The sequence below is a fragment of the Scyliorhinus canicula genome, chromosome 17, assembly GCF_902713615.1.
Source record: "Scyliorhinus canicula chromosome 17, sScyCan1.1, whole genome shotgun sequence".
NCBI lineage: Eukaryota > Metazoa > Chordata > Chondrichthyes > Carcharhiniformes > Scyliorhinidae > Scyliorhinus > Scyliorhinus canicula.
In genome coordinates, this window is record NC_052162.1 from 97191718 (window position 1) to 97217126 (window position 25409).

The 25409-nt window shown below is 45.7% G+C and overlaps 2 protein-coding genes across 6 annotated transcripts in view; one reads left to right on the plus strand and one right to left on the minus strand.

The window, feature by feature from the left end:
- LOC119951485 overlaps positions 1 to 25409 on the plus strand; it is a 106798-nt gene that overhangs the window by 14727 nt on the left and 66662 nt on the right. Inside the window, exon 3 of the mRNA XM_038774696.1 lies at positions 914 to 1066. Coding sequence (XP_038630624.1) covers positions 914 to 1066 — 153 coding nt within the window. The remainder of the gene's footprint in view (positions 1 to 913; positions 1067 to 25409) is intronic.
- The window catches only part of LOC119951649 (interferon-inducible GTPase 5-like), a 49043-nt gene continuing 31458 nt past the window's right edge, over positions 7825 to 25409 (minus strand). For 2 of the 5 annotated variants that reach the window (XM_038774826.1, XM_038774825.1), the window contains exons 2-3: positions 16427 to 16575; positions 7825 to 9557 (exon numbers count right to left, since the gene is read on the minus strand). In XM_038774826.1, coding sequence (XP_038630754.1) covers positions 8336 to 9557; positions 16427 to 16530 — 1326 coding nt within the window. In that variant the 5' untranslated portion in view covers positions 16531 to 16575 and the 3' untranslated portion in view covers positions 7825 to 8335. Of the gene's footprint in view, positions 9558 to 16426; positions 16576 to 23843; positions 23859 to 25409 lie in introns of those variants that run through there. The other 3 variants (XM_038774828.1, XM_038774829.1, XM_038774827.1) reach the window with 2 other exon arrangements.

A 25409-nucleotide genomic window follows, 5' to 3' on the forward strand; every position in this document is an offset into this window, starting at 1 on the left:
TTCTCCGAGCGGCGTGTTGCAAAACACAACACGCCATTTTGGGGGGGGGGGGGTTGGAGAATAGCGGGAGGTGCGAAAGCGGACCTCCCGCGATTCTTCCACCCAGCATGGGAGCGGAGAATTCCGCCCTATATTCATGAGTTGGATAATTACAAATCAAGTCTTGGAGGGAGTTTCCTGACCCTTTTAGAGCAGCATAATTCCTCTGTCTGAGATGTTTCCACAGGATCGACAACAGAAACTGCAATAACGTACCTCTTCTAGTACAGACGGTTCTTCACTATTTCTTTCCACAAAGAGATCAGGTATGTTGACAGCAGATTGTTCGGGTACTTTGGTGCTTACAGATTCGAAAATATTTCTTGATGGCAATACTGATTGCTGGAGTGTCTCTCTACTCCTCAAGAGAGCCATCTGTTCATGAATGTTGTGTCCCTCCACATCCATTTGGTATGAAAGGGATCCATTCTTAGAGACAATAATCCAACCTGATCCACTATTGGAAGTTTGTCACGTATTTGGCCTAATTTACTATCAATGATCATGCTCTGAATGATGGCTTGCTTTCTGATTACTTTGGCTGGTTTATAGCCTTATAATATCCCACAAGGGACCCACGGGGTGGGAATGCTTGTCTTCCCTGTGATCCTTGCTCGGGATGGGGTATCTCAATTCGCAAGTGTATATAAGGTCGGTCAGGAAGGCACCGACTGAGAAGGAACTCGATAGGTGTCAACCGGCAAGTGTATGTATATCGTTTAGAAATAAAACTTTGTTCTTATTTTTACTCTCTGCATCCTTATTAAATTGGTGATGAGGAGTAAACTGGTTTGCAGTCGGTGTTGCAACCTACGCAGCTGAGCCACCTCCCCGATTTTCTGGACCCAGGTATGGTTTTCTTTGATTTGCCAAGCCTCTGTTTGGGTGGTTAGATGCAATTGATGCTGGTGTTGAAGACTGGAACCAATATGCTGAACGAGTGCGTTATTTCGTCCTGGTCAACAATATCACAGAGAATGAGCGCCAGAAGGTCATACCGTTTGTGATGATATGCATAAGCAGTTATGTTAGTGTTCGTAAATACGACATCTGACCAGCAGGTGGCGATATAGAACCTCCACGTGACTCTGCTAACTCGAGAAGTTTGGAGATAATCATTAAAGTGGATAGTCACAGTTGTAGTAGCTCTTGGATATTTTAATAATAGTAATTGTAAAGTGAGTTGTTTTCATTGTTTCATGCTGGTTGGCATGAACTAGACATTCTCCAGTGCATCATCCCTACCGGCCTGGCACCAGAACGTAACATGGTACCAGGGTTGACGAGCTGAAGATCAAGACGACCAACAATCAAAAAAAAAGAAAAAAAACAAAGAATTCTACTAATCGAAGTTTACTGACAGACATAACTCCTGGTCGAAGTCTAGGATGGATGGGTTGAAGACACCAAACCAGAAGCGTGCCGCTCAGTCTAGATGCGAATTGATGTATTTTTAAACAGCAATTTACACTCAAGGTAGCGGCTCTCGGTCTTCAGGCACAGCCTGATGAACGGTGCATTGCGTTGCTGCTCACAGTAGCAGGTACAGAAGAGATAGAAATATTTAACACTTTTGCATTCAACAACGAGGCTGAGAGGGGAGCACAGTGGCGCAGTGGTAGCATTGCAGTCTCACGGTGCCGAGGTCCCAGGATCGATCCCGGCTCTGGGTCACTGTCCGTGTGGAGTTTGCACATTCTCCCCGTGTCGGCGTGGGTTTCGCCCCCCCCCCCCCACCCAAAAGATGTGCAAGATAGGTGGATTGAACACACTAAATTGCCCCTAACTAAGTTGTAGGGAATTCTAATCCAAATACAAATTTACACATGTGATAGTGAGATAATTTTAGTTTAATAAGGCTCATTGGAATTTAGAACAAAGAACAAAGAAAAGTACAGCACAGGAACAGGCCCTTCAGCCCTCCAAGCCTGTGCAGGCCATGTTGCCCGTCCAAACTAAAATCTTCTACACTTCCTGGGTCCGTATCCCTCTATTCCCATCCTATTCATGTATTTGTCAAGATGCCCCTTAAATGTCACTATCGTCCCTGCTTCCACCACCTCCTCCGGCAGCGTGTTCCAAGCACCTACTACCCTCTGTGTAAAAAAACATGCCACGGACATCTCCTCTAAACTTGCCCCTTGCACCTTTAACCTATGCCCCCTAGTAATTGACCCCTCTACCCTGGGAAGAAGCCTCTGACTATCCACTCTGTCTATGCCCTCATAATTTTGTAGACCTCTATCAGGTCGCCCCTCAACCTCTGTCGTTTCAGTGAGAACAAACCGAGTTTATTCAACCACTCCTCATAGCTAATGCCCTCCATCTCTGGCAACGTCCTGGTGAATCTCTTTTGCACCCTCTCTAAAGCCTCCACATCCTTCTGGTAGTGTGGCGACCAAAATTGAACACTATACTCCAAGTGTGGACTAACTAATGCTCTATACAGCTGCAACATGACTTGCCAATTCTTATGCTCAATGCCCCGGCCAATGAAGGCACGCATGCCGTATGCCTTCTTGACTACCTTCTTCACCTGTGTTGCCCCTTTCAGTGACCTATGGACCTGTACACCAAGATCTCTCTGACTGTCAATACTCTTGAGGGTTCTACCATTCACTGTATATTCCTTACCTGCATTAGACCGTCCAAAATGCATTACCTCACATTTGTCTGGATTAAACTCCATCTGCCCTCTCTCCGCCCAGGTCTCCAAATGATCTAAATCCTGCTGTATCCTCTGACAGTCCTCATCGCTATCCGCAATTCCACCATTTGGAATATCTAAATTGATTATGTTCAATCCGATGTTGGATTGATCTTGTGTTGAAACTTCTTGTCAGGTTCAAGAAATAATTATTCTTAACACAACTGACACAAGAACAAAAACAGAAAAAATTCTGAGATCGGAGTATAAAGTAGCGATTATTAAAGAAAATAAAACTTTTACCCCACCCCTTTCTTAATCCACTCCTTTTCAAAGGAGCAGAAGTTTAACGCTTGCTTGTCAACAGCTGAAGATGTATTTACATTTTTACAGGAATTGGGAGTTACAAATTTTAAGTTTGAATTGTCAGATATGTTCTGATTAATTACCCCATTTTGCCCCAAACAGACTGGAACTTTTGTCTTTCACTTTACAGGTAACTGCAAGTGGAACAAGATGTGCAGTAGTTTCAAGAATTTGACAATTTATTAATTTGGGCGGCGTATAGCATGTTGGTTAGCATTGTTGCTTCACAGCACCAGGGTCCCAGGTTCGATTTTCAGCTTAGGCCATTGTCTGTGAGGAGTCTGTAAATTCTCCCCGTGTCTGTGTTTGGTTTCTTCCGGATGCTCCGGTTTCCTCCCACAAGTCCTGAATTACGTGCTTGTTAGGTGAATTAGACATTCTGAATTCTCCCTCAGTGTACCCGAATAGGTGCCGGAGTGTGGTGACTCGGGAATTTTCCATAGTTACTTCATTGTAGTGTTAATGTAAGCCTACTCGTAACACTAACAATGATTGTTATTAGTGCAGCAATAGTCGGCCCAATTTAAAATCTAGTGGGGGGAGGGGCATTCAGTGAGAAGTTGTAAAAGACAGAATAGATCGAGAAGCGTCAGGTCACATTCACCAGTCTTAGACAAGTCTGAGCAACAGAACCGGCATTGGGTTTGCCAGATTTCACTTACCCCCTTCTGCACACAAGGTCATAATAATGGGAATTATTACATTGCTGTACTGACCCAACAATATGATGATTATAAAAGCAAATTACTGCGGATGCTGGAATCTGAAACAAAAGAGAAAATGCTGCTTTGACAAAGAGTCATTGGACTCAAAACATTAGGGGCGCGATTCTCCGCTCTCACGCCGGTTCGGAGAATAGCGGGCCGCGCAGATTTTCACGGCGACGCCGGTTTGACGCCCTCCCGCTATTCTCCGAACCCCGCACAAACTACACGTCGGCATTCCCGGCAAAGGCCTCGACCGACCCCCCGACACGACCAGAAGCCCGACTTTTTGGCCCCCCGCTATTCTCCGGCCCGGATGAGCCGAAGTCCCGACGTCATCACGCCATGTTTTCACGCCGGCCAACACACCTGCTTTTCAAGTTCGTCAACCAGTTTCTGCTGTACCACATCTGTAGAGTGGGCCTTGTGGTCTCCATCCCACAATCTAGTAAAAGTTGTGGGTCAGGTGAACTCAATGATACACTTGGGGTTCTCTAAACGCTGGCCCATAACAGCCCCCCCACCCCCTGCAGCGGATGTGTGCCCCCCCAACCATGGCAGCGGATGTGTGGGACCACCACCCCCCCCCAACCATGGCAGCGGATATGTGGGACCACCCCTCCCCCACCCCTCCCCCACCCCCAACCCCGACAGCCTCTCACACACCGCCTCGCACACACGGCCATGCTGCTCCCCCTCCCGGGCTCCCCACCCCCAATGCCGTCAACCAGCATGACTGGTTGATGCTGTTTTATACCATGTTAGAACGGCGCCAGCGTGACATCCGGTCATGCCGGCGGGACTTCAGCCAATCCGGCCCGGAGAATTCCTGCTCCATCGGAGAATCGCCGCTACGGCCGTTTTCACCAATTTTCCATGCGGCCAGGCGCCATGCGCGGGCGCCCGTTTTGGCACACATCGTAGAATGGCGTTCCGGCGTCGGAACAGTGTCGCGCAATTCGCATGACCTCGCGACGATTCTCCGACCCGGCGGGAGGTCGGAGAATCCCTCCCAAAGTTTTATTGTTTCCAATGGTAGGTGAACCTTCAAAAGCAAGGTTTTGTGGACCTTATCAGATTGAAAAGAAATTGAGTCAGACAGAAGGAAAACTCACCGTGTGTGTCATGTGAATATGCTTAAAAGGTATTTTGAAAGTGAAGGAGAGAAAAAGGTCCTGGGTTTAGTGATTCTAAGGCACAATCAGCTTTTTTCTCCAACTGGATACTGGCAGGTACCTTTATCCGAAAGGGTGAAGGAGATTTTAGCTTGTGTGACTCCAAATGATATATACCAATTCAAAGTTATGCCATTTGGCATGGAAAAGACCCCAGCCCATCTCAACGGTTAACTAACAAAGACATTTCAGGATTACCCAATTGTGCGGTATATACAGACGATCTGGTGAGTTTTAGTCAGACATGAAATTTGAAGCATCTGATGGAGTTATTTGATCAACTTCAGGAGGCGGGTTTGGTGGTAAACCTAGCCAAAAGTGAGTTTGGAAAAGCCCAAGTTTTGAATAAAAAATACATTTAGAGTAGCCAATTATTTTTTTTCCAATTAAGGGGCAATTTAGCGTGGCCAATCCACCAACCCTGCACATCTTTGGGTTGTGGGGGTGAAACCCACACAGATATGTGGTGAATGTGCAAACTCCACACGGACAGTGACCCAGGGCTGGGATTTGAACCCGGGTCATCAGTGCCGTAGGCTTCAGAGCTAACCACTGTGCCATATGCCGCCCTTGGAAAAGCACAAGTAACATTCCTTCGCCATACAATTGGACATGGACAAATGGTCCCACGGGATGTGAAAGCAAAAGTTATTGGGGAGTTTCCAACACCCTCGGAACGAAGGGAAATAATGCAATTTCTTGGCATGAGTGGATTTTACCGTGCCGAATTTTAGCAGTGTGGTTGCTCCACTGATGGACTTGCTGAAGAAGCATAGCAAATTTCAGGCCTGAAGGCTGTGTTAACCACTGCTCCTGTGTTGGAGAATTGCTAGTGGCTTTGTTATAGTATTAAACGAAAGTACCTGACCGTAAAGAATGATGCAGAGGCATAGAGAAATGGATGGATCATGCAGAGACCTCCTTGTCCAAAGAGACTGTCAATCAAGAGGGATTCCAGTTGCAGGAAGAAGAACTAAAATGTACTGTATTATTATCAATGTTTGCCTGTTTTGTTTTTGTTTAAAAAATGTATATATATTGACAATTGTTAATAATGGGCAAGTGAAAAGGTGAAAAATGAAACCATCTTTGAAGTTGATGGTTTATTTTTCTCCTGGGCGAGGTGTCATGGAAGTGTCCCTTTAAGAAAAGTTTTAATTTTATCACATGGCTTCAGTTATGTCATTGTGTGGTTGGAGCTGGGCTGTGGCTCTGAGTTTTTGTTTTCACATTTGGCTGCTGTACTCAGAGACGTATCTTGGCCTGTCTCTCTATTTTCAATTTTAAAGAGTTAGTCCAAGGAAGAAACCCAATGATTATATTTTCCAACTGTTTTTGGTAAAAAGGGGTTTGTTGGTTTATGAAATCTTGTTATTAAATTGGAACAGTTAAAGGGAGAATATATTAAGGGGTATACATAGAATACTGTAGCTGTGTGGGGTATTTATGTTTGTAATTGATTCAAATGCTTACTTTGTAGGTTTGTAAAAATGTTAATTAAATTCATAGAATAATTTTTTTTTTGATTAAAAGCGCCTCAGACCTCTCTTGAATAACACCTGAAAGGCAGGCTCTTGTGCTCATTGTAACAAAAATCAATAAACAGTTGTAGGTCAGGTGAACTCCATGATGTAAGAACAAAGAAAAATTACGGCACAGGAACAGGTCCTTCGGCCCTCCAAGCCTGCGCCGATCCAGATCCAACTATTGCCTATTTTCTAAGGATCTGTATCCCTCTGCTCCCTGCCCATTCATATATCTGTCTAGATGCATCTTAAATGACACTCTCAAACCCTGGCCCATAACAACGGGTAGATCATAACATTGGCACTTAATTATCAAATTAAGATCCAAACGAATTATGTGGAACTGTTGTTTTAGAAAGCAGTTATGAATGACTTGGCGATGCTGTGAATGCTGATGGAAAGAATCCTGTTATTATGGAGTCAGACAAAACCTTGGCAGCCAATTTGTCTCAATATCTTGCACTAATAAATCATAGGCATGAATCAGCAGACTTCAAATTTAGCCCTGCTAACACAGCGTCCCTCCCCAACCCAACCCCACCATTGACCTGAATGACCCCCCAACACAAAGGACATGCCCACAAGGTGACTGACACACCCCCCATATCCATCCCCTCGCCAGGCCCCGACATGACTTCCCAAATCTTGATACCCCACCCTATCCCAACACACCCTTATCCGACACAAACCCCCCACCCCCCCTGACCCCCATGTCAGGCTGCCCCCCCAATGTCTGACATGACCCTCCCCATGCCCAACCCCCAATTTCTGACATGACCCCCCGATGTACGATCCCCCCATCTCAACAACCCCCATGTCCAACTCGACACCCGACATGTTTGAACCCCCAAACTCCAATCGCTTCCCTTAGAAATCAGTCGTATCCCTTATAATGGAGTCTTTAAATTCACCTGCATCACAGCAGTTAGTGAAATAAAAAGTGGGCTGGGCAGGGCGGGGGCGGGTTTGGGGGGGGCCGCCCCTCCCATCTGCTCTTTTTGTTCCCTCCCATCTACTCGCTTTGTACTTTGCAGCTGGACCCACTGACCTGCTTCACTTCTTCTGCCTCATCCGGCCTGAGTCAGGAAGGTTGGGACAGAAAGGTACTTTGGAAGTCAAGCACGGGTAAGTTACTACGAAGAGGCAATCCACCGTTGATTGCCTCTGGGAGGAAGTTACAGGCCAATATTTTGATTGTGTAACCCACATGAATTATTCATATCTATAATGGATATGAGGGCACTTTTTCCAGATTTGTTGGGTCCACCAATATTTACAAATCTGCTTTCAGCTTTTTAATCTGAGATCATGTGAATAATTTAAATCACCTACTGGAATACTAGTAAACATACTGACTCCACCAAAAGTTTAAAGAGAGGTTATTTATTGTTAAGTTTCTCACCAACAAGTCTGATCTTAATAAATAAACAATTGTTACCTTTTAATTGTTATTAACCCAGGCTTGTTTGATTTGCTTTACATCAGGGTTTTATTTGGTAGTTTTTAACAAAATATTTCCATCCATAAACAGAACAAACTTTAATTACCAACATATCAATTATAAAACTAAACATTTGCCCTACAAAATGTAAGGTAGAAGATTTCAAGCAATGATTAAAACTTTTTTACACAGGCAAAAAAAGCAAAAGATTACGGATGCTGAAAACTTGAAATAAAACCAGATGGAAATACTCAGCAGGTGCATCTATTCTTATTTTAATAACATTTAATCATAACGAACAGGATAGTGTCAGAACAGCAAATGAGTTTGAAACCCGGAAATAATGCAGGTTAATCTGCCGCATTGTAGATCAAACATTAATTCAGTCTGTAAAAACTGAGCAGTAATGTTGGTCGGTGTAATGTGCGAGGTTCATGTCAATCTCTGCTCAGCGCAGCCTGAACCAGCCGTTGTCCAGTTTCCAAACGGTCGTTCAGTGAATCCTTCAGGAACTTGTAGGTAAAAGCAAAGGATGACACAGCCCCAAAGATAGAGAAGGCCATTGGACTGAAGCCATGTTTGATCCCAATTATCATACAGGTGACGGCGGTGATTCCGAACAGTACGTTGGTAACTGCTGGTGATATCTTCCTTGGACATTGATGCTTCATTTCAGCTTTCAGAACTGAACTGAGCTTAGTGACTTTGTTGGCCAGACTTTGCACCAACCTGTCACTGAGCCCCAGCTGTTTCCGGAGGTATATCCACCCAGAAACTGTGATCACGATGGTGGTAAATAAATACCACACTGGCACTAACATTGGCTCTGAAAATGGTGCTAAAACTGGCACTACACCCACTATTCCGGAGAGAATGGCCAATAACAGGACTCTGGTCATCAATGTGCTTCTTTTGGGCTCTGTGATTTCCAGCATCATCTTTGGGATTGAGAGAGAGAAAACATTTGACTTAATGTTCGGGAGATCCCTGGCGAGGGTGGACTTTATTTCAGGAAAGTCATATTTCTCCCGCTCAAAATTGGAGATGAGAAAAAGTTTTGGAGGTGTCACCCCAACACTTTGGAAGTTAATGATACAATCCCTGCGGATTGAGCTCAAGCCTTCATTCAGATCAGCACCTTGCATCTTCAGTGAGCGAGTATCATTGTCTATTTTGGATCGGATATAATAGAACTCTTTACCCTGTTCCTGAATCTTTTTGGCAATTTCTGCATCGTTCTCTCTGAATCGGGCCTGGGACATAATGATGAAAAAGTCAAAACTTTCAAACTTCACCTGCTTTAGGTAATTAATTAGTTCAAAACCAAAGGAATTTGTTCCTGGAAAATCCCAGAGTTGGACATTGGGCAGAGCTCGATAAGGATACCTGGTCGGCTCGATCCAGGTTTCTTCATTACCAGTTGGAGCAGCTCCTTGATCATTGCTCCGAAGATCTCTCATTGCGTTGATGAAGGTGGATTTCCCTGAACCTACATCACCCATCACTGCAATGTTAAGCTGCACATTGTCTAAATGGTCTGACTTTCTCTTCACCTGAAGAATCATTGTTTCCAATTCCCCCGTGTTACACAGAGATTGCAGGTTCCTGCAGTCCTGAGTACAGAAGAACTTGGAGAGAGTAGACTGGGCCATTTGATCTCTGAAAATGACATAAATATATAAATGTTAGATGAGTTCAAGAATATCTGAGAATATTCAGATCTTTAGGAGGATATTATCTAGTCCCATGTTACTGTGCATGGTAAAATTTAACAAAAAGATCACTCTGATGAAAGGTCATCAACCTGAAACATTACATAGAACATAGAACATAGAACATAGAACAGTACAGCACAGAACAGGCCCTTCGGCCCTCAATGTTGTGCCGAGCCATGATCACCCTACTCAAACCCACGTATCCACCCTATACCCGTAACCCAACAACCCCCCCTTAACCTTACTTTTATTAGGACACTACGGGCAATTTAGCATGGCCAATCCACCTAACCCGCACATCTTTGGACTGTGGGAGGAAACCGGAGCACCCGGAGGAAACCCACGCACACAGGGGGAGGACGTGCAGACTCCACACAGACAGTGACCCAGCTGGGAATCGAACCTGGGACCCTGGAGCTGTGAAGCATTTATGCTAACCACCATGCTACCCTGCTGCCCTCTATTTAACTCTATTTCTCTCTCCAACGATACTACCAGACCCACTGAGTGAATCCAGCATGATCTTTTAATTTCAGATTTCAAGCATCTGCAGTATTTTTCTTTTATATTAACAACATTGATTAAGTCAGTGGTTGGACAAGCTGATAACCGTTTTGACAGCTATTCAATGTTATTTCCGTGTTAAACTGTGCTAGCTAAAGTTAGTCCACTCATCAAAAGTGCTCAGTGTTTATTAAAGACCAATTGCAGGTCAGCCCAACTCAGCAGGGGATAATTCCATGCACTGAAACCATTGTGTACAGTTATGTCTGAGGGGAAATTGTGTCTCATGCTACTTGGGACCAGCATATCGTGCAGGACAAGGGGGTGGGAATCTGTTTCATCGGAGTACAATGGATCAGTGTTCATGTCGCGCTATTCACAAATTTACTATTTTGCCATTATTTTTATTCACTATTCAATAATTCGCTATTCACAAAGCCACTTCCACAGCCAACCCTCATTGTTATTGACCCATTGTGCCTTTGCAAAGAGTGCAGCTCTCCAAAAGCTATATGAATCATCTGGTGGCCCTGACACAGCAGACCACCTCGAGTCTCTCAATGTTGTTTAACACGCCGGATGGGGTGAAATGACAGTGGGTCTCAATTTCACTCATTCCAGTCGGAAATACTGGAGCCTGATTCACCGATTTGGAGTAGCCCAAAATCATTCACATTAAAGCATACATTAGTCAACCTGAATTACGTTGCTACTCATCTGCTTCCTGTAGAGAGGGCATGGTTGGAAAAAAGATAGAATACATTGTCCATAAAAATCTGAAAAAAATACTAACAGCACAAAGAATACAACAGTCCTTTTAAAATCATAGTGGTTTATAGCATGAAAACAGGCCCTTCGGCCCAACTTGTCCATGTCGCCCAGTTTTACAACTAAGCTAGTCCCAATTGCCTGCATTTGGCCCAAAGCCCCGTATACCCAGCTTTCCCATATAACTGTCTAAATGCATTTTAAAAGACAAAATTATACCCTCCTCTACTACTGCCTCTGGCAGCTTGTTCCAGACGCTCACCACCTTTTGTATCTCTCCCCTCTCACCTTAAACATGTCCTCTAGTTTTAGACTCCCTAACTTTGGGAAAGAATGTTGACTATCTACCTCATCTATGCCCCTCATTTTTTATAGACCTCTATAAGTTCCCCCCTAAGCCTCCTACGCTCCAGGGAAAAAAGTCCCAGTCTATTCAGCCTCTCCTAATAACTTAAACCATCAAGTCCCGGTCGCATCCTAGTAAATTTTTTCTGCATTCTTTCTGGTTTAATAATATCCTTTCTATAATAGGGTGACCAGAACTGTACACAGTATTCAAAGTGTGGCCTTACCAATGTCTTGTACAACTTCACCAAGACACCCCAACACCTGTATTCAATGTACTGACCAATGAAACCAAGCATGCCGAATGCTTTCTTCACCACTCTGTCCACCTGGGACTCCACTTTCAAGGAGCTATGAACCTGTACTTCTAGATCTCTTTGTTCGATAACTCTCCCCACCTCCCTACTATTAACTGAATTGGTCCTGCCTCACAATGCATCACCTCACATTTATCTAAATTAAACTCCATCTGCCATTCATCGGCCCACTGGCCCAATTTATCAAGATCTCGTTGCAATCCCAGATAACCTTCTTCACTGCCCACTATGCTACCCATCTTGGTGTCACGTCAAACTTACTAACCATGCCTCCAGAATTCTCATCCAAATCATTAATATAAATAATAGTGGACCCAGCACGGATCCCCGAGGCACACCACTGGTCACAGGCCCACAGTTTGAAAAACAACCCTCCACAACCACCCTTTGTCTTCTGTTGTCAAGCCAATTTTTTACACAATTGGCTACCTCAGCCTGTTTTAGGTATCCTTTTTTTTTGAAAATATTTGATTGACGCATTTATAATTTTAACACTTTTCAACAATAACACCCAACAGAACTCACAACGAAAATAACCATTTCCCCCCCCCAAATACAAACCCCAATCAACATGGCTTATAATGACAAACCACCAGCTCTTCGCGCAATCCCACTGTCATAATATGCACTCATGTAGATAATGAGATACAGACAGGCAGTGATAGACACATAAAAGAACCAATCATCACACAGGACACAGAACAACCAGTCACCAGGCAGGATGCTACGGGGTACATTACCACTATAAAACATACGAGGCGTCAAGACTCTGCCTCTTCCACGGGTTATAGCTGTAGCGACAGTCAGGGTGTAAAAAGCAGTTAGCACCTTCTACATGTGGACCAGAGCTAGTCTGGTCAAGATAGACAGAGGATAGCAGCTTAGATTAGTCGAGTGTCAAACCCACAGCGAACTATAAATAATTCTCAGTGAGTTCAATAAAACCGTGTTGAACCAACTTCAGAGTTAGAAGTCTGATTTCAAGTTTTACAGCATCCAGTTGCAGTCAATGTTAACCCAACTTTTATAATACAACACACACCATTGGTTTTCCTACCCTTATTTATCACTTCCCTTCCCCCCTCTCCCTACATCCCTGCCCCCCATCCCTGCTGATAGTCTAATTTTTCTTGAAGAAGGCAATGAACGGCTGTCACCTCCTCTAACAAACTTTTTACAGCAGCATCACAACTCAAGGTCCACCTTCTCCTGCCAGTCCATTGTCTCTCATAAACTCCACTGTCTCCTCCGAAGATCCAACATACAGTTCCAGGTCCCCATATGTCACCCATATGCGCGGTGGGTACAATAGTCCAATCTTCACCCCCTTCTTGTAGAAGACCGCCTTGACCTTATTAAAACTTGCCCTCTTCTTGGTAATCTCTACACTCAGATCCTGAGACACACAAATCTCACTGCCCTCCCAGGTGCAGGGCCTCGCCTGCTTGGCCCACCTCATAATTCACTCCTTATCAAGGAACCGGTGCAGCTGCACCACCATTGCCCTCGGCGGCACATTCCCCTGGGGCCTCTTCATCAACATTGGCTCGGTCAAACCTCCAATGGCCGGTCAAACGCACCTACACCAAGCAGCTTCTCGAGCATCTTCCACATGTACATGCCAGCGTCGGCTCCTTCTCACCACTTCGACAGACCCACAATCCAATTATTCTGCCTGCATGACCGTTTCTCCAAGTCCTCCACCTTGGCCTCCAACCGCTTCTGATGGTCCCGCATTAGCCACATCTCCGCTGCCTTCGAGGCAAATTGTTCATCGTGTTCCCCCATCAGCTCCTCCTACTTCTGGATTGTCTGACCCTGAGCTGCCAGCCTCCTCTCCACACGGTCACAACCACGCCTTGATCGAGTCCCCGCCTTGGCCAGGTCCTCTAGACTCTCCTTTCGTTGCTTTCTCATTCAAGAAGCTCACCAGCTGTTCCGTCGACCATTGAGCCAACAGTGCAGTCTCCTGCCCCCCCCCGCCATCTCCATGTGCGCTGCTAGCTCCACACCCACTGCGGCCGACTTATTCCTTCTTTTTCGGGCACTTCTGGTCCCCAGCTCCATAAACTAGAGGGTCAATCTCCACTCACACTCCTTCACCTTTTTCCATCAATCTTCCACTTGGAAACTGAAGAAAAAAGCCCCTAAAAGACCACCATGAGCGGGAGCTACTAAATGTGCGACCACTTACTCCATGGCAGTTCCCCGGAAGTCCCCCGTGAGATTTATCCTTATCAACAACCTACCATGTGGTACCTTGTCAAAGGCCTTGCTAAATTCCATGTAGACAACGTTGACTGCACTGCCCTCATCTACCGTCTTGGCTATCCCATCAAAAAACTCAATCAAATTTGTGAGACATGATTTTCCACTCACAAAGCCATGCTGACTATCCATCATTAGCCCTTGCCTCTCTAAATGCCTGCAAATCCTGTCTCTAAGAATATATTCTTACAACTTATCTGGCGCAGATGTTAGGCTCACCGGTAGGTATTTCCCAGGCTTTTCCATGCGGCCCTTCTTAAACAAAGGCACAACATTTGCTGCCTTCCAATCTTCAGGCACCTCACCCGTGGTTGCCGATGATTCAAATATCTCTGATAGAGGACCCACAATTTTCTCCCTAGCCTCCCACATTGTCCAGGTATACATTTCACCAGGTCCCGGGGCTTTATCTACCTTGATGCTCTTTAAGACTTCTAGCAACTCCTTCTCTGTAATATGTACAGTCCTCAAGCATCACTATTTATTTCCCCAAGTACCCGAACATCCATACCTTTAACAGTAAATACCGATGAGAAATATTCATTTAGGATCTCACCCATCTCTTGTGGATCTGCACATAGATGACCTTGTAGATCCTTAAGAGACCCTACTCTCTCCCTTGTTAATATTTTGCCCATTATGTATTTGTAGAAGCTCTTTGGATTCTCCTTTGCCTTATCTGCCGAAGCAATCTCATGTCCCCTTTTTGCCCTCCTGATTTCTCTCTTAACTCTAATCTGACAAGCCCTATACTCTTCAAGGGATCCATTAGATCCCAGCTGCCTCTGCATGCCATATGCCTCCTTCTTCTTTTTGACCGGGGCCTAAATATCCTGAGTCATCCAGGGTTCCCTACTTCTATCAGCCTTGCCCTTCACTCTAAAAGGAATGTACTTACCCTGAACCCTGGTTAACCCACTTACCAGCCGTCCCTTTGCCTGCCAACAGACTCGCCAATCAACCTTTAAAAGCTTCTGTCTAATACCATCAAATTAGCCTTGCCCCAAGTTATCTTAAAACTAATGGAATTATGGTCACTGGTCCCAAAGTGATCCCTCACTAAGACTTCTGTCACCTGCCCTTCCTTATTTCCCAAGAGAAGGTCAAGTTTTGCCCCCTCTCTAGTCGGGCCATCCACATACTGAATGAGAAATTCCTCCTGAATACACTCAACAAATTGCTCTCCATCCAAGCCCCTAATGCTATGGCTGTCCCAGTCAATGTTGGGAAAATTAAAGTCCCCAACTATTACCACCCTATTTTTCTTGCAGCCATCTGTAATCTCCTTACATATACCCTCCTCAATTTCCCACTGACTATTTGGGGGCTTGTAGTATAATCCTATCAAAGTGATCTCTCCCTTCCTATTTTTCAGTTCTACCCATATAGACTCTGTGGGTGAACCCTCGGACAGTATCGCGGCAGTACTCCTCTCAGTACTGCTGCGATACTGTCCCTAATCAAACACGCAATCCCCCTCCTCTCTTACCTCCTGTTCTATTTTTCCGATAGCATCTGCACCCCGGAACATTGAGCTGCCAGTCCTGCCCCTCCCTTAACCATGTTTCAGTAATAGCTATAATATCCCAGTCCCATGTACCCATCTATGCCCTGAGGTCATCTGCCTTTCCTGTTAGGCCTCTTGCATTGAAATAAGTGCAGTTTAATCTAGACTTCACTTGCTCTCTGCCCTGTTTTCTCAGACCATCTGTCTGGTCATGATTTGTACACTCTCCCTGTGTTTTATTTGTCTTAGCCCTACTGGACTCATTCACTGAGTTATCTAGTCTCTGTATTCTGTACTGTGGCCCTTTTTGATTTTTGACTTTGGTTTCTCTGCTTTTCACTTTTTCCCCTACTGCCTTTTATTTCTGTCCCCACTTTACTTCCCTCCGACTTCCTGCATTGGTTCCCATCCCTCTGCCACGTTAGTTTAATCACTCCCCAAAAGCAATAGCAGACACTCCCCCCAGGACATTAGTTACAGTCCTGCCCAGGTGCCGACTGTCTGGTTTGTACTGGTCCCACCTCCCCCAGAACCGGTTCCAATGTCCCAGGATTTGAATCACTCCCTCTTGTATCATCTCTCAAGCCACATTTTCTTTTATCCATCCTGACATTTCTACTCTGACTAGCACGTGGCACTGGTAGCAATCCTGAGATTACGACTTTCGAGGTCCTACTTTTTAGTTTAACTCCTAACTTCCTAAGTTCAGCTTTAGAACCTCATCCCATATGTTACCTATGTCGTTGGTGCCTATATGCACCACGGCAGCTGGTTGTTCAGCCTCCTCCTCCAGAATGTCCTGCAGCGGCTCTGAGATACCCTTGTCCTCCCTCATGTCTTTGTAGTTTTATTTAATTGTAATACCATTACATCTGACTCCAGCTTCTCCCTCTCAAACTGCAGGGTAAATTATGTCATATTGTGGGGTGGGGGGGGGGGGGGCAGATGGACCGGCCCCATCTCTGGCAGATCCTGCAAGGCACAAGACGACTTGTGTGATCAGAAGGCTGGGAGGTGGGGAGCGTGGCGGAGGTGAAAAGAGGGAAGGGGAGAGCCTTGGCACATGTGTCATGGGCAACCGCAACTAGGCTGGGTCTCACTTGCCTGCCCTTGACTGCACTCCCCCCGGTGACGTTCCTTTCCTCTGGACCACCAGCCATGTTCAGGGTCCTCTGCTCGGGCATGATGAGGGGCCGCAGTTCTGCCATTCCCCCTCCAGTCTTCTCCCGCTCCCCAGGGTTGTGTGTGGCCTTCTACTGGGGAGAGAGGGGGGAGAAACACAAATAATTAAACCACTAGACGGTCCGATACATGCAGCCCGGGGGTTGAGTAAATGGTGGCCCGAGTTATCAGGGCACCATGCCATCGCAGTTGGCATGGGTTCTGGCATGTGGGGCAGGGTGGGGTTCAGCCATCCCCCGGGTGGGGGGGGCTGGGGTTAATGACAGGCGTACGGAACAGCCAACTCACCCTGGCCGCCCTGAGGAGGTTGTGGAGTTTCTTGCGGCACTGCATGCCAGTCCGCACGATGTTGCCTATGGCATTGACCGCCACTGCCACCTGCGCCCAGGTACAGTGAATAGCGGCACCTGGCGGCCGTCTTCCCGGGCCGGGATATAGGGTCATCCTTCTCTCCTCCACGGCGTCCAGGAGGGTGTTGAACTCAGCGGCCCTGAACCGTGGCGCTGCTCTCCTTCCAGCCATCTTGTTGGCTGGGTTGGTGTGTGTGGGGGGGATGGACCGTTTAAGTGCGGCTGCAGCGTGTCAGCCTCATGAGTGCCAATTATGGACCCGGCGAATCCGGCACCGTTTTTCGTGGAATTGATTGTGTTCCACATGGCACCGGTGCGAGCCCATTTAATGTAGCTGAATCGGTGCAGGTATTGCGCTGATTTTTCTGTCATAAAACGCCACACTTTCTCCACTGGCATCAACACTTAGCCTCAGAAACGGAGAATCCAGCCCCAGATTTCCTGTGGGTTAAAGGTTCAGCTTTGTGGATATCATCCAGACAATCCTTTGATCTCATTGACAGGCCAGATGTCCTGTGGACTGGGAGCATTCTATTTTTTAGAAAACGGAACTGAATTGAAAGAGATCTGTTTGCAAGTTTTGCGATTCTCTCAAAGAAATTGAATTTCTGGAAGCGACGTTAGTTTCTGTCGTCGCGTTAGCAGGTGGTTGATTTCATAGAATTTACAGTGCAGAAGGAGGCCATTCGGCCCATCGAGTCTGTACCGGCTCTTGGAAAGAGCACCCTGCCCAGGCCCACATCTCCACCCTATGCCCATAACCCAGTAACCCCACCCAACACTAAGGGCAATATTCGACACTCAGGACAATTTATCACGGCCAATCCACCTAACCTGCACATCTTTGGACTGTGGGAGGAAACCGGAGCATGCGGAGGAGACCCACGCAGACATGGGGAGAACGTGCAGACTCCGCACAGACAGTGACCCAGCCAGGAATCGAACCTGGGATGCTGGAGCTGTAAAGCAACTGTGCAGACCACTATGCTACCGTGCTGCCCTCCCAAGCTTGCGCCGATCATGTGTCCTATCTAGACCAACCGCCTGTATCCTTCTTTAGATGTGCAGGTTAGGTGGATTGGCCATGATAAATTGTCCTTAGTGTCGAAAATAAAAAGGTTAGGTGGGTTTACTGAGTTATGGGGATGGGGTGGGCTTACGTGGGGTGCTCTATCCAAGGGCTCATCCAGACTCGATGGGCCTCCTTCTGTACTGTAAATTATATGATTCTATGAGAACAGTGGCACCACAACTGGTTCTGATGCTCAGCAGTGGAGGGAAAAGTGCAGGGGAGCTATAGTTGTAGACTATAGCTAGAGACTATAGAGGGGAACAGATAGGCATTTCTGTGGACGTGAAGGAGACTCCAGGATGGTCTGTTGCCTCCTTGGTGCCAGGGTCAAGGATGTCTTTGAATGAACACAGAACATCCTGAAGGGGGAGGGTGAACAGCCAGAGGTCGTAGTACACATTTGTACTAACATAGGCAGGAAGAGTGATGAGGTCCTGCAGAAGGAGTTCAGGGAGTTAGGCAGTAAGTTAAAAAGCAGGACCTCTAGGGTTGTAATCGCAGGATTACCCCCTGTGCCACATGCCAGTGAGGCTAGAAATAGGAGGATAGTGCAGCTGAATATGTGGCTAAACTGGTGGTGTAGGAGGAAGGGATTCAGAATTCTGGACCACTGAGATCTCTTCCGGGACAGGTTTGACCTGTACAAGAATGATGGGTTGCATCTAAACTGGAGGGGCACCAATATCCTGGCTGGGATGTTTGCTCGCGTCACTCAAAGAACAAAGAACAAGACATAGAACAGTACAGCACAGAACAGGCCCTTCGGCCCTCGATGTTGTGCCGAGCAATGATCACCCTACTCAAGCCAACATATCCACCGTATACCAGTAACCCAACAACCCCCCCCCCCCCCATTAACCTTATTTTTTAGGACACTATGGGCAATTTATCATGGCGAATCCACCTAACCCGCACATCTTTGGACTGTGGGAGGAAACCGGAGCACCCGGAGGAAACCAACGCACACATGGGGAGGACGTGCAGACTCCGCACAGACAGTGACCCAGCCGGGAATCGAACCTGGGACCCTGGAGCTGTGAAGCATTTATGCTAACCACCATGCTACCGTGCTGCCCAAACCGTGCTGCTCATGTGCCGATCCAGATAAGTCTTAAAGGTCACTCACGTATTTGCCTCAACCACCTCACCTGGCAGTGCATTCCAGACCACCACCACCCTCTATGTAAAAACTTCCCCCGCACATCTCCACTGAACATTTCCCCCTTCACCTTGAACTTGTGCCCCCTTGTCATTGTCATTTCCACCCTGGGAAAAAGTCTCCAACTGTTCACCCTATCTTTACCCCTAATAATTTTATAAACTTCTATCAGGTCGCCCCTCAGCCTCCTTCTCTCTCGGGAGAACAATCCCAATTTATTCAATCTCTCCTCATGGCTAATATCCTCCATACTAGGCAAAGTCCTGGTAAACCTTTTCTGCACTCTCTCCAAAGCCTCCATGTCCTTCTGGTAGTGCTATGACCACAATTGGATACAGTATTCCAAATGTGACCTAACCAACGTTCTACATAATTGTAACATAATTTTCGAGCTTTTATACTTGATACCTCGTTCTCTGAAGGCAGCATGCCATATGCTTTCTTTACCATCATTTCCACCTGTGCTGCTACTTTTAAGGATCTGTGGACCTGCACGCCCAGGTCTCTCTGTGTCTCTATACTCCTGATGGTTCTGCCATTTATTTTATCGCTCCCACCTGAATTGAATCTACCAAAATGCATCATCTCGTATTTGTCCAGGTAAATTCCATCTGCCATTTATCTGCCCAATTTTGCAGCCTACCTACATCCTGTTGCATTCTCTGACAATCGTCATCACTATCTGCAACTCCTGCAATCTTAGTATCATCCGCAATCTTGCTAATCAGACCCACTATGTTTTCTTCCAAGTATATTAGAAGGAGCAGAGGTCCCAGAATTGAACCCTGCGGAACACCACTAGTTACAGACCTGCATTCGGAAAAAATACCCTTCCAATGCTACCCTCTGTCTTCCATGGCCAAACTAATTCTAGATCCATAAAGCAAGTTCACCTCTGACCCCATGTGTTCTAATCTTTTGCACCAGCCTGCCATGAGGAACCTTATCAAATGCTTTACTAAAGTCCACATAGATAACATCCACAGCCTTTCCCTCGTCAATCATTTTTGTCAGCTCCTCAAAAACTCCAATCAAATTAGTGAGACATGACCTCCCTCGTATAAAACCATGCTGTCTGTCACTAATAAGACCATTAACTTCTAAATGTGCATAGATCCAATCTCTGAGAATCTTTTCCAACAATTTCACTATCACTGACGTCAGGTTCACTGGCCTACAATTACCCGGATTATCCTTGCAACCCTTCTTAAATAATGGTACAACATTGGCTATCCTCCAATCTTCTGGGATCTCACCCGTGGCCAATGAGGACACAAAGATTTCTGTCAGAGGACCAGCAATTTCATCTCTTGTCTCCCTCAGTAATCTGGGATAGATGTCATCTGGCCCTGGGTATTTTTCTATCTTAATACTTTTTAATACACCTAACACTTCCTCCCTCGTAATAACGACCTGTTCTAAAGTGTTTACACATCCCTCTGAGACACTACCAATCAGCCAAGGTCCCAGGTTTGATCCCGGCTCTGGGTCACTGTCTGTGTGGAGTTTGAAAATTCTCCTCGTGTTTGCTTGGGTCTTGCCCCACATCCCAAAGATACGCAGGGTAGGTGGATTGCCCACGCTAAACTGTCCCTTAATTGGAAAAATTGAATTGGGTACTCTATTTAAAAAGTGTGAAATCAGGAAGCTACTGATTCACTGTCACCTTTTACCATTGTTCCCAATGGGAATCTGGGGAGATATAAAACAGGCTTTGGATTCACTGTTTTACATTGTTCGGTTCATTCCTGTTTGTTCCGTCTTTATTCCTTAATTCCCCATTTCTTTTATTTTGCTGTTACATTTTTGACCCATGGATGATTAATGGACCTGTGACTTTAAGGCAAGCAGCTTGTAAGAAGGCTGTACCTTTCATTCAAACAAAAGAAACCCGAAGGCTATGCTGGTTTAAACTGAGATTGACCACTGACAGAAGATCAGTAAAGACTTGGTTTGGTTTATTGGATGTTGGTCAATGAATTGGCCCAAAAGGCTGTACGCTGCCTGGTAACTTGACTGATTCAGCGATCATGGAGGGGCTAGCATGAGCACAACCTATTCTTTTTTTTTATAAATTTAGATTACCCAATTATTTTTTCCAATTAAGGGGCAATTTAGCATGTCCAATCCACCTACTCTGCACATTTGTGGGTTGTGGGGGCGAAACCCACGCAGACACGGGGAGAATGTGCAAACTCCACACGGAAAGTGACCCAGAGCCGGGATCGAGCCTGGGACCTCGGCGCCTTGAGGCGGTTGTGCTAACCACTAGGCCACCGTGCTGCCCAACACAATCTATTCTAATGATAAATGGTGTGGCATTAACTGGGTTCAAGATTGACATTCGGGAGGCTGACAAGCTGAAGCCACTTATACTCACTTCACTCCCCACACACCCTATCCTAGCCAACAAGTTGGCACTGGTTGAGCTGGAGCATTCCAATCCCGCTAATGGGTCGGTTGGAGCCAGAGACCTCCTGGAAGGGTGCCCTGGGGGGCACCTAAAGGACCTGTGGCCCTAAGTTCACAGTGGTCAGTCAGTGGCGTACGCAGCTGCATGGCTGCCTTGCACTCCGGGTCAGGCTCGCTATTGATATGCCAACGGCGCTTAATGTATGTGTGGAGTGGGGCACCTTGACGCCGTTGTCAAGTCAACGGAGAATTGCAATTTGGCATGAAACTGGCGCCCGCCATGATTTCAGTGCCAAAACTGATTCTCTGACCAATCGTGTTTCCCGCATCTGCCGTCGGCCAACGGAGAATCCCGCCCCTTATCTTTTGAATTTCATCCGCATTATTTGTCACCCTTTCGACCCAACCCCTCTGTGCTTCTCTGTTTTCTGTGTGTGGGTAGAAGGTGGGGCAGTTAAAGTTGCAGTCAGGAGTTTGATGATAGTTAACCAATTGTATTTACTGTATATTTCTCATGATTGCTATTATAAATAAACAGTAATTATGCTTAAACCTACAAAACTGGTTACTGTAATTATTAGACAGCCAAGGGGCAAAGACTTTGGGTTTTTTATAAAAGTTATTTGTTGATTCACTTGTGTTGTGACTCTGGGGCATGTGGGGCTGGAATTGACGCACACTAGCAGAGGGTATCAAAACAGAATTTCAGGGCTCGCCCGCGATCTTTGGAATGGTAGACAGCGAAGTGTGGGTTACAGTTTAAAATAAAGAGACACCAGGTTTGTAGTGATGTAACAGGATGGCTCCAGAAACTGCTAAGTGTTTTCTTCAGATGGAAGACTTATCCCTGATTTATTTAAAAGAGCTTGGAAAAGATAAGCTGGTCAAAATGGGAGGGGAATTAGAAATAGGGATACCAGCTAGAGCTAGGAAGTTGGAGATACTGAATTAATTGCTCAACATTTAAATTCGAAGGAAATGCAAGAAACACAGCCTGGGTCATGGCAACAATTAGTAGAATTAGCTCAAATCCAGTTGCAAATGAAATAATTGGAAATTAAGCAAAAACAAAGAGAAATACAGCTGAGGCAGAAAGAAAGCAAAAGAAATGGAGTTGAGGCAAAAAACAAGAAAAAGAAATGGAGATGAAGCAAAATAAATGGAGATGAAAATGAGGAGGTTGGAATGAGGGAGAGAGAGAAACAAAGTGAGAGGAAAATCAAAAGAGATAACCTTCCAGCTTAAAGCACTGCAAATTATCTGGGAGCTGCCTGAAATCAGAGGGGGGCTGAAACTTAGAACGGAATCCAGTGGCAATACGTTTAAATTTTTACAGGCCCTCGCAAAATTTGAAGAGAAGGAGGTATAAACCTTTTTTTCAGGCTTTTGAGAAAATAGCAACCCAAATGGAGTGGCCAAGAGCAAAGTGGATAATACCCATGAAAAATAAATTGACGGGGTGGGCACAGGAAGTTTATGCTTCCCTGTCAGAGGGGTTGTCCAAGAATTGTGAAGAGGTATAAAAGACTATTCTGGATGCATATGAATTGGTTCGTGAAGCATCCAGGACAAAGATTCAGAATTTGAGGAGACAACCGGGACAGATGTATGCCAAATTCAAAAGGATTAAGCAGAACAATTTTGATGGATGGGTGTGAGCATTGGGAGTTGCAACTACCTATGCGACTCTGCGAGAGGTCATTCTCTAGGAGGAATTTAAGAATTTCCAACCTTCTATAATAAGAACCCACGTTGAAGACCAAAGGGTGAAGACGGCTAGGCAGGCAGCAATTATGGCTGATGATTATGAGCTAATATGCTGCATATTTTAGAATAGTTCTTGTTATAAATGAAAAGTTATTGTGTTTAAATTTACAAATCTAGTGATCTGCGGTTGGAAAAGCAATATTAGTCATTTATCATGTCAAGACAGGTATTATTGGGCAGTCAAGGTCCAAAGACTACAGATATTTTTCTAAGAATTATTGCTTAATTCAATTGTGTTGTGTTTTTTGGGTCACGTGGGGCTAGAATTGACCGCACAATAGCCCTGGCTGTTGTAACATCAGCAATGAACGAGCTGTAACCTTCTACACATGAGTCACCGGGAAATTAGAAACAGGTTGCTCAGCAAAATATTATGGGATGGAAATATGGCCCATGAGTCTGGCAACTCGTCCCTATGTACAATCGCCATGGAAACTGTCACTGTGCCCTCGGTACCTGCCTTGACATGATAAATGACTAATATTTCTGTAATTGCTTTTCCAATCACAGATCAAATCCAGTCAACATCGTCTCGCTGAAAATGTTCAGAAAGTCTCATATGTGCACTTGAATACTTACCAAGCCTTTTACAAACTAATGACTTCTGCCCCCATAGGCAGACACTTATTTTAAATTCCTGCTTCGTTTGTGAATGCTTCGGACAGTGACACCTAACACGACCACTTCTTTCGCAATGCGTGTCAGGGGTGCCAATAATGCAATTCACGAGGCCTTGGAATAACTTCAATTCTGTTGTCTTTCGCGGGGTCAGCATCCCTTTCAGAGCTTTCACTTTGTCCTCTCCAGAGTACAGGTCATCCTTGTCGACGCAGTAGCTGAGATAAGTTACCTCGCTTGAATGAAATACCCAATTTTCCTGCTTGAGGCAGGAGTCACTTCAGTCGCTGGAGTCTCAGGACTTCCTGACAGTTCTGGAAGCCCTGCCTTGGGCATATCCTTCGGCCGCAGGCGCAGCTCTCTCATGACTGCTCCCTGAAGTCTTCTGATGTCGGGTCTCTAACAGTCCTGGAGTTCTGCGGTCATTGGTCCATATCATTGCGTGTCGTCATTCAGTAACGCCCAGGTGGTGGGCGCGGAGGTGTTGTCTGCAGCCCGTCTGGTTTTCCCATAATGTGGATGTCCAAAACTGAGCACGCTGCAGTCCATTGCACCTTGAAGTTCCTGGACCCCTTTTGCTCATTTTTCAGGCACAGCGCTAGTTCAATGGCTCTTTTAACACCAGGGCGGGTTCCGCGAGCAGTTTTCTCTGTGTCCTGATGTTGTTTATCCCACATACCAACCAGTCCTGTCGCATCTCCATCTTGCATTGTCCATACTCAGCCAGTGCTCAGCCAGTTTCCTGAACCTAGTCAGGAACTCCGTTACAGGCTCTCCACCTGTAGTGCTGGAGAATAATTGATGGTCTCAGATGTTAGTGGTTTGCCACTAAGTCCACCAGCTCAGTAAATAGTTTTGAGTACGGGGCTGCCAGGTATTTCAGGCTCTTAAGGATGCCGAATGTCTACAGACAGTCAAAAGGGTTACCTTCTGTTGGTCATCATTTGCATGAAAGAAATATTGCAGTCTATAGGAGTACCAAGGCCAATCTAACACACTCACATCATGCAGCACGAGTTTCCAAAATAAAAATAACGGCATTTCTGGGATTCCTTTGTACACTTCTTTTAAGCATGGCTTCCCAAATCACATTCTTGCTCCTCATCGCCAGCATAGTAGCCCAGGAGACATGATGAAAATTATTTTAACCCGAAGTAAAGCCGCACCTGCAGCATACAATATTAGTGTGTCCCAGTCCAGGACTGACAGGAACTCCTATCCTAGTCTGTGTGAGGGACTGGATTTTAAAGGCTCAAAAATGAGCCCCAGCTGGACGGACCGCAGCCCGTTACCATGGGAACACGTACTCAATAAACCCCATAGGGAGATCAATGGGTGATTTCTCATGATCCTCGTGAGGATTATCACAGTGGGGATTATAACTGACTGATCTTGGACCAATTCAATTCCTCAGACCCATTTTGAAATGTACACAGAGTGAGATTGTGAAAACACACAGAATATTAGAGTTGATGTGAGAAATTGAGTAGAATCTGGGGTGTATTGTCAATCTTAAATTGAAGTAAA